General features: G+C 44.3%; 1 protein-coding gene across 8 annotated transcripts in view; it reads left to right on the top strand.

Moving 5' to 3' along the window:
* The first annotated feature begins 8 nt into the window (after positions 1 to 8).
* MARK3 (microtubule affinity regulating kinase 3) overlaps positions 9 to 10,988 on the top strand; it is a 96,011-nt gene continuing 85,031 nt past the window's right edge. For all 8 annotated transcript variants that reach the window (XM_021708040.1, XM_008049587.1, XM_008049624.1 and 5 more), the window contains exon 1: positions 9 to 206. In XM_021708040.1, coding sequence (XP_021563715.1) covers positions 156 to 206 — 51 coding nt within the window. In that variant the 5' untranslated portion in view covers positions 9 to 155. The remainder of the gene's footprint in view (positions 207 to 10,988) is intronic.

Here is a 10,988-nt window from a genome sequence, read left to right as displayed (position 1 = left end):
AGGCCCGGGATCTAGACGGCCGTAGGGGGAGGGGAACCGCCCTCCCCGTGGCGCGGCTCCAGAACTGCAAGGGACTCGAGGACGTTGCTCGCTGGCCTCCCAGGGCTGCTGTTTTGTTTCCACCTTCGCCTTGTGCAGAATTAAAGTGCAGTAAAATGTCCACTAGGACCCCATTGCCAACGGTGAATGAACGAGACACTGAAAATGTAAGTAACCCGGGCGTCCTCGTTGGCGGTCGTAGTTGTCCCGGGGCTCTTGTCTGGCAGTCGGGTGTTTCCCCCCAGCCAGAACGCTCTGGAAGTAGAGAGGGCAGCCTGGAGTCACCCGAGAGGCATCTGGGCGGCCCGTTCCTCCAGAAGCCAGCCCTGTCCCGCCGCTCCCCTGCGGGTCTGCGGAGTACATTGATTATGCTGGCGATCTTATTTGTTAATGAAGCCCGTAAGTTGGAGCGTTACAGATCGATGCCTTGAGAGGCCAGGTTGCCGGGCAGTGGGCTGTCCAGTAGTCAGTGCTTATTTTAACCACATTTTCCTTTTAAATTGGTCGTAGGCTGTCAGGTTAAGAATATATGTTCTTGGTGCTGGTTGAGAGCAATCGGTTGGGTCAAGTGGACTGTCTTCTATACCTCGTTCCTTAAAATGGTCTGGAACCAAATTGACTGACCGTCGCTAAAACTAAATGCCACCGAGGGATCTTTGCGGTCTCCTTAGGAACCCCAAGACATGTGGTTGCAGCCTTTTGAAAGGAATAGCTTCTTTTCCATACAAATCTGTTGTGAAGGAGGTGGTTAAGCATCTTGAAAAGCAGATGTAGGCTCTGCTCTGCCTGGTTGAGGGACACCTGCTGGGGGTTTCTGCTTTCCTCCTTCCTAGAAAGATGTTGGCTTAGTTAGATGAGATCTTCGGTCCCTTCTAGCGCTCACATCCTATGATTTTTATAAAAGGAACCTTTCATTTTGTTTATGTGAACCTTTAAAAAAAATGCCAGGTACAGCTTCGCTAGGGAATGACAACTTGTAATTCCACCTAGGGATTGACAACTAAAAAATTCCATTGAGCCGAGCTCGGTGGCTCAGCCTGTAATCCCACGCCTTTGGGAGGCTGAGGTGAGTGGATGGCCTGAGCCCGCGGGTTCGAGACCCGCCTGGGCAGCGAGACCTCATCTCTACCATAAATCAAAAAATCAGTCGGGCGTGGTAGCGCATGCCTGTAATTCCGGCTACTTGGGAGGCTGAGGCGGAAGGATCGCCGGAGCCCAGCAGGTCGAGGCTGCGGTGGCCGAGAGCGGCCACTGCACTCCAGAGTCTGGGCGACAGGGTGAGACTCCAACTCAAAAAAAAAAAAAAAAAAAAAAAATTCCATTGAAAAAATGTTTGACTGTCCAAGTGTTTTCTGAACTCTTCTCTAGGACTGGGTTCAAAAGTGTTCCTGTCCAGTTGTTGGCTATCTTCTGTAAAACTTACCGTAAACAACTTATAGAGAAACTTCATTGCCCCTTTAAAATAGTGAATAAGGTAATTGCTGGCAAGAAAATGCCATCTCCTAGGAAAAACTTGCTCTGTATGGTTCCATGCTTTCAGTAACGTCCTGAGACATTGTGGCCTAGTGGTATCAAATGCCTTCATTTTAATCTTCAGAATGTCACTTGTTTGCTGGATAGCTGTCAGGTAATTTAATCTGTTTATGCAAACCTCAGTCTAAAGCATCCCTATAGTAGATTGATGTATAGTATTTAATGTTCTTAAACCCAGTTCAGTGGTTTATGTTTCCTCCACCTGAGAAGGATTAGAAATTTACATAAAGAGTGAGTAATAGAAGATCTTAGACTAGGTGAGTCAGTGAACTAATATTCTTAGAGTCCTTTTGGTGAAACTTATTCCTGACTTGATCATTTTCCTGTTTTGTTTTTGTTTTTGTTTTTGATTATGGGCAAGCAAAAGAGGTGAGTTGATTAGCTGTGATCACTGATCTTCACTCAGAGAAGCAAAACCTTACATTGATCCAGAGCAGAGGCTCCATTCTTTCTAAACTCTCCTAAAACTATCATAGCAGATTTGTGATAGTGAAGGATTTCAAATGGGTCTTCTTTATATATATATATAAACTATATATATATAGTTTTTTTTTGAGTTGGAGTCTCACTCTGTCGCCTAGACTGGAGTGCAGTGGCCGCTCCCGGCCACCGCAGCCTTGGCCTGCTGGTCTTGGGTGATCCTTCCACCTCAGCCTTCCAAGTAGCTGGAACTACAGGTGCTCGCTACCAAGCCTGGCTGATTTTTTTTTGATTTATTGTAGAGATGAGGTCTCGCTGCCCAGGCGGGTCTTGAACCCGCGGGCTCAGGCAATCCACTCACCTCAGCCTCCCAAAGGCACGTGATTACAGGCTGAGCCACTGAGCCCGGCTTCAATATATATTTTAATGAGGGATGTTAAGAGAAGTAATGATCTGTTTTCACTCAGGACTGTATGGATTAGGCTGTGAATATTTGTGGTTATTGGCTATCCTTGCCTGTGCACTTGTTCTTTGAATAATTGGTTGAATTATTTTGTAATTATTTTTGTGTGTCATTAGAAATTACTTTAATCTTTAAAACAACCCAGAGCATGGAGGTATGTGTATGCTTTTTTTTTTTTCTTTTTTTAAGAAAGCAGGATTTATGGAAAAGGCAGAAAAGCTCCCACAGTGGGAGGGGACCTGAAAGGATTTTCCTGCTTTTTCTTTATTTTCATGTAATGTACTTAAAATTGAATTTTTGACAGTCTTTGTTTATTTTTTTTTGAGTTGGAGTCTCACTCTGTCACCCAGACTGGAGTGCAGTGGCCGCTCCTGGCCACCGCAGCCTTGACCTGCTGGGCTCCAGCGATCCTTCCACCTCAGCTTTCCAAGTAGCTGGAACTACAGGTGTGTGCTACCACGCCCGGCTAATTTTTTAATTTATTGTAGAGATGAGGTCTCGCCAAGTTGCCCAGGCGGGTCTCGAACCCGCAGGCTTAGGCAATCCACTCACCTCAGCCTCTCAAAGGCACGGGATTACAGGCTGAGCCACTGAGCCCTGCTGACAGTGTTTAAAATCAGAAGTTTGTCCCACATCAAACTTCAGTTAATTCACTATGCCCTGTTTCATTTTCACCTCTTGTATTGGCTTGTTCTGGAGGTAGCTGTGTATCTTTCACAGTATGGTGCCCTTGGCCTTAGTGTTATGTCTTAGATGTATACCCTTTTATTTGCCTATCATTGCTGTACTGTTAAGTATTAGACTTCCTGTCAGTTGAGTGGCGAGTGTACAGGAATGAGTGAGAACTCAGTCTATTGTGAAGCTGTTTTATTAAAGTAAGATTTATTGAGATAGTCACCTGTTTAAAGTACACAGTTTTAGTGAGTTTTGACAAGTGTATGACATGTAACCACCATCACAATCAAGATGTAGAACATTTCCATTGCCAGAGAGGTCCTTTGTGACCGTCTCCAGTCAGTACCTTCTCTCTTCCACAGCCCCTGGCAATCACTGATCTGTTTTCTGTCCCTGTAGTTTCACCTTTTCTAGAGTGTTATGTAAATAGGACAAAATAGAGTATATAGTCTTTTGTACCCATCTGACTTCTTTCACTTAGCATAACGCTTTTGAGATTTGTTTGCTTTTTTTTTTTTTGTAGTTGGTGTCTCACTCCATCGCCCAGGCTGGAGTGCAGTGGCACACTCAAGGCCACCCCAGTGTCAACCTGCTGGGCTCTGGTGATCCTCTGCCTTAGCCTTCCAAGTAGCCAAAACTACAGGTGTGCGCTACCCTGCCTGGCTAATTTTTTATTTATTGTAGGGACGAGGTCTCACCAAGTTTCCCAGACTGGTCTCGAACCCGCAGGCTCGGGCAGTCCACTCGCCTGGGCCTCACAAAGTGCTGGGATTACAGGCTGAGCCACCACACCTGGTCTGTTTGCGTTTTTATGTGTATCAGTAGTTCATTTCTTTTTACTGCTGAATGGTATTTCATTGTTTGGATGTATTACAATTTTTTTCTCATACATTCACCACTTGATGGGCATTTTTGGCTGTGAAGAGTGGAGTGGAACTGCTTTGTTTTTCTATTTTGTAAAAAGACTTCTCATTTTGCTTATCCTAGGAATATTTATTTAGATTTTATTTTTATCTTTTGAGTTGGAGGCTCATTGTGTCGCCCAGGCTGGAGTGCAGTGGCATGCTCACAGCAACTGCAGCCTTGACCTGCTGGTATCAGGTGATCCTTCTGTCTCAGCTTTCCAGGTAGCTGGAACTACAGACATGCACCACCATGCCGGACTGATTTTTTTGATTTGTTATAGAGATGAGGTCTCGCCAAGTTACCCAGGCTGGTACTGAACCCTTGGGCTTAGGCAATCCTCTCACCTCAACCTCCCAAAGTACTGGCATTATAGAAATGAGCCTCACTGTGCCTGGCCATAGCTAAAACTAAAAAAAGTTTTGTTATGGGGAATTTTAAACAAATAAGTAGAGAGAATGACATTTATCAGTACTTCTCAACCAGGTATCATTTTGCCCCCCAGTGAACATTTGACAATATTTAGAGACATTTTTGGTTGTCAGAACTGGAGGGAGGATTTGCTGCTGAGCAGGAATGTTGCTAAACATTTTACAATACACAGAGCAGCTCTATAAAACAAATACTGGCCTAAAATGTTAGTACCAGAGGTGAGAAATTCTGGTATGTAGTGAGCTCCCATGTACTCAGTGTTCAATCTTATTTTATTTATTCCCTCCCTCAGGAAGCAAATTCAGTAGTAAATCATATCATTTCCTCTCTAAAACTTTTAGAAGAGATAGAGCCTCCCTTAAAAAAATGTAATCAATACCTTTATCATGCTTTCTTTCTTTTTTTTTGAGTTGGAGTCTTACTTTGTCGCACAGGTGATACTTCTGCCTCAGCCTTCCAGGTAGTTGGAACTACAGGCGTGCGCTACCACGCCTGGCTAATTTTTAATTTATTGTACAGATGAGGTCTGGTCTTGAACCCGCGGGCTCAGTCAATCCACTTGCCTTGGACTCCCAAAGTGCTGGGATTACAGGCTTGAGCCACTGTGCCCAGCCGGCAGTGATCCTTAAGTGTGGTCCCTAGACCTGCAGCATCAACATCACCTGGGAATTTGTTATAAAAACCAATTCTGGGGCTCCAATTAAAGAATCAAGGTCTGGGAATGGAGTCCAGCAATCAGTGTTCCAAGAACTCTCCAAGCGATTCTGTTTTTGTTTTTGTTTTTCATTTTCTTTTTTTGAGTTAGAATCGCACTCCTTCACCCAGTCCGGAGTGCAGTGGCATGCCCGCTCACGGCCACTCCTGTGTCAACCTGCTGGGCTCCAGCGATCCTTCCGAGTAGCCGGAACTGCAGATGTGTGCTACCATGCCCGGCTATTTTTTCATTTTGTTGTAGAGACAAGGTCTTACCAAGTTGACCGGGCTGGTCTTGAACCTGTGGGCTCAGGCAATCCACTGGCCTCAGCTTCCCAAAGTGCTGGGATTACAGGCTAAGCAACGAGCCCGGCCAAGTGATTCTTATGTTTGCTCAAGTTTGAGAGTTTACAGACTAGTTTCACAGAACTCAGTATGCTTTGTTCTGCAGACAGTAGAAAGTCCTAAAAAGCAGGAAATATGATAGGCTTCCTAGGTTTACTTCCTCTATGGCACCTAGCACAGTAACACACACACAGTAAGTACTCACATTTGCTGAAGAGGTTACTTCAATCTCACATAACCAAAAGCTTACTAAACAATAACAGCATCAGGTTATATATTTCACCAAGGTAAGTAATTTTGATGACTAGTTGCAATAACTAATAATAAGTACATGATACACTCACATCAGGAGCCATTAAATTACTAACTGGCAAAGCCCTGGAACCTCTGGTACTTTGGCAAATAACCCAGTCTTCCAAAGCATCTTATGCTTTAAAATTTAAGTGCAAAACAAGTTACTAATTTTGCCACTATATAAAAAGAATTGATCTGTGGCACCATAAGTCAATAAAACTAAAACACAAACTTCCTTGTTGCCCTTAAAAAGCATCTTATTTTATATATCAACCAATTGTAATGCATGAATTCAAGCTATATTCTTTTGTTTTTTTTGAGTTGAAGTCTCACTCTGTCACCCAGACTGGAGTGCAGTGGCCGCTCCTGGCCACCGCAGCCTCGACCCGCTGGGCTCCGGCAATCCTTCCGCCTCCACCTTCCAAGTAGCTGGAACTACAGGCACGCGCTACCACACCTGGCTCATTTTGATATATTATAGAGATGAGGTCTCACCAAATTGTCCAGGTGGGTCACGAACCCGCAGGCTCAGGCAATCAAGCTATATTCTAATTTGAACAGTTAAAAAATCAGACAACTGAGGAAATTTGAACACTGTCTAGTTGTATATTAAGAAAACATGGTAGGCCGGGCTCAATGGCTCAGCCAAAAATATCCATCAAATAAATAAAAAAATTAGCTGGGCGTGGTAGTGCACACCTGTAGTTCTAGCTATTTGGAAGGCTGAGGCGGAAGGATTGCCTGAGCCCAGCAAGTTGAGGCTGTGGTGGCCATGAATGTGCTATTGACCTCCAGGCTAGGTGTCAAAGTAAGACTCCAACTCAAAAAAAAAAAAAAAAAATCACTGCCTTACTGTTCAGTGAAGTCTTGCTAACTAAACTATACATCTTTTAGATTGTGCTGTGACTATAGAAGAGAGATTTAATGGAATTTTCAGGTTCCATGAGTTTTAAATACTGGTTGTTTATTAAAATGTGTGGCTATGGAAAATAAAAATAGTTACCATTTGTTGAATGCTTACTATAGGCCAGGCAACAGTACTAAATACTTTCTATATATCGCATTTAAAATATGTAGCATGGGCTGGACACCGGGTGGCTCACACCTGTATTCACAGTGCTTTGGGAGGCTGAGACAGGAGAATCACTTGAACCCAGGAGTTTGAGACCATCTTGGACAACAGAGTGAGACCCTGTCTCTACAGAAAATTTTTAAATTTTTAAATTTAGCCTGGTATGGTATGGTGGCCTGTGCCTGTAGTTCCAGCTAGGAGAAGCTGAGGTGGGAGAATCACTTAAGCCCAGGGGTTCACGACTGTAGTGAGCTATGATTGCACCACTGTACCCCAGCCTGAGCAACAGAGTGAGACCTTGTCTCTTAAAAAGGAAATTGTAATATGGTTTTATTTAATCTGCTCTTTCACTTCCAAGGACAACTGTGTGTTGAATCAAGCTGTTTGGGTCTTTTAAAAAAAAGTTTAAAGAGAAGGAGAGAGAGAGAAGTTGATTTCTGAAAAATTCAGAGATCAGCTTTTTGTTTTGCATTGGGTCAGAGTGTTGTTCAGGGAAAGATCTTAATAAACTTCAATTTGAACATCATTCATCTTCTATGTGTGAATTAGGTAAAGGTGGAATTTGTACTAAATAAAATGTTGGATCATTTTAATGATGTAGTTCATGATTTACTTGGCAGTTACTTGCTTTATACACAGTCCCATATAAATTAATAGTACATGTCACGTTTAATTTCAAAGAGAATCGTTCTGGATTTTATAAATCTAAGATATAGCCTGGAATTTGTTTCTAGGCTGAAAGTAAGAGTCAGAGAATGTAGTCCCTTCCGATTGCCGTTGGGAAGACTGAAGCTGAAATTCATTTGTTTCACATTCATTTTGAAAGTTCAAATTAAGCCTAAAGGGGAAGATAAACCCACTTACCCGGGAAGCTTAAAGAATACATTTGGAGTTGGTCATGAGTGGTAATACAGGGTTTGTAACTGAGCCATATGCACCTGCTTGTACAGAGTCATGAGGAGGGCAGAAGTTAGTACTGGCAGCAAATGACTTCTTTTGGAGGGGTGGAGTCCAACTTTGTCTTCAATCTAGAGTTCTTTTTTGTTGGGTCAGGGTCTCACTCTGTCACCTAGGACAGAGTGCAGCAACATGATCATGGCTCATCTCAACCTAGACCTCCTGGACTTAGGTGATCCATCTGCCTCAGCCTCCTGAGTAGCTGAGTCCACAGGTACATGCCACCATACTCGTCTAATTGTTTCCTTCCTGCCTTCCTTCTTTACTCTCTTCCTCTTTTTTTTTTTTTGAGTTGGAATTTCACTCGGTCACCCAGACTGGAGTGCAGTGGCTGCTCCCGGCCACCGCAGCCTCGCCTACTGGGCTCTGGCGATCCTTCCACCTCAGCCTTCTGAGTAACTGGAATTACAGGCACGCGCTACCACGCCTGGCTGATTTTTTGATTTATTGTAGAGATGAGGTCTCGCTTGCCCAGGTGGGTCTCGAACCCACGGGCACAGGCAATCCACTCACCTCAGCCTCCCAAAGGCATGGGAATACAGGCTGAGCCACCGAGCCCGGCTTCTTCCTCTTTTTTAAGAGATGAGGTCTTGCTATGTTGTGTAGGCTAGTTTCGAACTCCTGGGCTTAAGCAGTTCTTCTGCCTCTCATCCTCCCAAAGTGCTGGGATTACAGGTTTAAGCCACTGCGCCTGACCAGTCTTGTGTACTCTACTTATGTAGACTAGATAAGGCATTGTTTCTATGGGTTATCTGGGATTTTGGACTTCAGAGTTGAAGCTCAAATGAAGCAGGTGTTTTGTCTGCATTTCTGGTTAACAAGTGGGCAGTTGCTTTTGGACAAGGCTAAATATTGTGATGTTTGTGTTAAGGACATTTTACATGAACATCTATATTGGTAGAATATAATATGATATCTGAATGAGTTGAACCCAAAGGTTTTGATTCTAGAATTTTATGTAACCCCATTTTTTTTTTTGAGTCAGAGTCTCATTCTGTTACCTAGACTGAATTGTGCATGATCATGGCTACTGCAACTTCAGCCTTCTGGACTCAACCTTCCAAATAAGTGGAACTGCATGCTACATGTGCATCCACCATGCCTGCCAATTTTTTGTTTTTTTGTATAGATGAGATCTTGCCAAGTTGGCCAGACTGGTCGCAAATTCTTGGGCTCAAGCAATCCACTTGCCTCCAGCTCCCAGAGTTCTGAGATTATAAGAGTGAGCCACCATATCCATCCTTACCTGTCTTTATGTTTGTACGTGTGTGTTAGCTTTACTTGTGAGGTGGATTAAGGAACTGACATTTTCTTCTCGTAAATCATGAAAAGAAGCTGGGCTCGGTGGCTCAGCCTGTAATCCCGCACCTTTGGGAGGCTGAGGTGAGTGGATTGCCTCAGCCCGCAGGTTCGAGATCTGCCTGGGGAACTTGGTGAGACCTCATCTCCATAATAAATCAAAATAAGCTGGGCGTGGTAGCGTGCCCCTGTAGTTCCCTACTTGGAAGGCTGAGGCGGAAGGATCGCCTGAGCCCAGCAGGTTGAGGCTGCAGTGGCCGGGAGCAGCCACTGCACTCCAGTCTGGGTGACAGAGTGAGATGCCAACTCAAAAAAAAAATCCTGAAAAGAAGAGTGACACCTAGATCTTTGGGACTGGTAAAGATCGTCCTCAGAACCATGGTAAAGTATTTCAACTTTTTTCCTTATTTCTGTTAATCTCGTTCAGATTCTTTTTGTTTTTTTGAGTTGGAGTCTCACTCTGTCGCCCAGACTGGAGTGCAGTGGCCGCTCCCGGCCACCGCAGCCTCTCGACCTGCCGGGCTCCGGCGATCCTTCTGCCTCAGCCTTCCAAGTAGCCGGAACTACAGGCATGTGCTACCACACCCGGCTGATTTTTTGATTTATTGTAGAGATGAGGTCTCGCTGCCCAGGTGGGTCTCGAACCCGCGGGCTCAGGCAATCCACTCACCTCAGCCTCTGAAAGGCGCAGGATTACAGGCCGAGCCACCGAGCCCGGCTATCGTTTAGATTCTTAACATTTATTTCCTAATTATTGTTTAGTTCTACTTATTATCTCTGTGGAGCAAATCACTCTACAACTTGGTAGTGTAAAACAGCAACCATTTTATTTTATTCTATTCTATTTTATTTTTTATTTTATGTTGGAGTCTCACTCTGTCGACCAGGCTGAGTGCCATGGCATGCTCATGACTACCCTAGCATCGATTCGCTGGGCTCCGGCGATCCTTCTGCTTCAGCCTTCCAAGTAGCAACTACAGGCACACGCTACCACACCCAGCTGATTTTTTATTTATTGTAGAGACGAGGTTTCGCCAAGTTGCCTGGGCTGGTCTCAAACTTGCGGGCTCTGGCAATCTACTCGCCTTGGCCTCCCAAAGTTGTGGGATTACAGGCTGAGCCACCAACCCAACCTAACAAACATTTTATTATGCTCACAGATTGTGTGTCAGGAATTCAGCATCTCTGCTCCACTATGTCTGGGACCTAAGTTCTGGGGGATCGTGAAAGGCTAGAAGGATTTGAACTGGGTTAGAGGATCCACATCCTAGCCTGTTTGTTTGCTCTCATATGTTTGACACCTTAGGAGGTATGTTAGAAGACTGGGTTTAGCTGAGGCTGTTGGTCAGACTGGCTACACAGGAGGCCTCAGTGTGGCCGTACTCCTACTATGGTAGCTCAGTGTTTCATGAAACAAGGTAGAAACTACCTGCTTTTTAAAACCAAGCTGCAAAAGTCACGTGATGTTACTTCTACCATTCTCTCTTGGCTAAAGCAGTTACAGGCCCACCTAGATTCAAGGAGGGGGCCTACCTTACTCCTTAGTAGAAGCGGTGTCAAAGACTTTTGGGTCATGTTTTGAACCACCAAAATAGTGACTTTTTGGGTTTGTAACCTGACTTAGCATTTTTGTGTGTGTGTGTGTGTGTGGCCTTGGGCAAGTATTTTTAAAACATGTTTGTGCCCCAGTTACATCATCTATAAAATAAGATTAGTAATAATAATGACCTCAAAGGTCTGTTAGAAGGACAAGGCCTTCCATGGTATCCTATACCTCTTTGTCCTCGTTTCTTTTCTTTTTTTTTTTGAGTTGGAGTCTCATTCTGTCGCCCAGACTGGAGTGCAGTGGCCGCTCCCGGCCAC

Source organism: Carlito syrichta, unplaced genomic scaffold (assembly GCF_000164805.1).
Source record: "Carlito syrichta isolate Samal-C Ts95f unplaced genomic scaffold, Tarsius_syrichta-2.0.1 Scaffold55413, whole genome shotgun sequence".
NCBI lineage: Eukaryota > Metazoa > Chordata > Mammalia > Primates > Tarsiidae > Carlito > Carlito syrichta.
The sequence above is the reverse complement of the archived record's forward strand: the minus strand, read 5'-3'. Positions and strand labels throughout refer to the sequence as shown.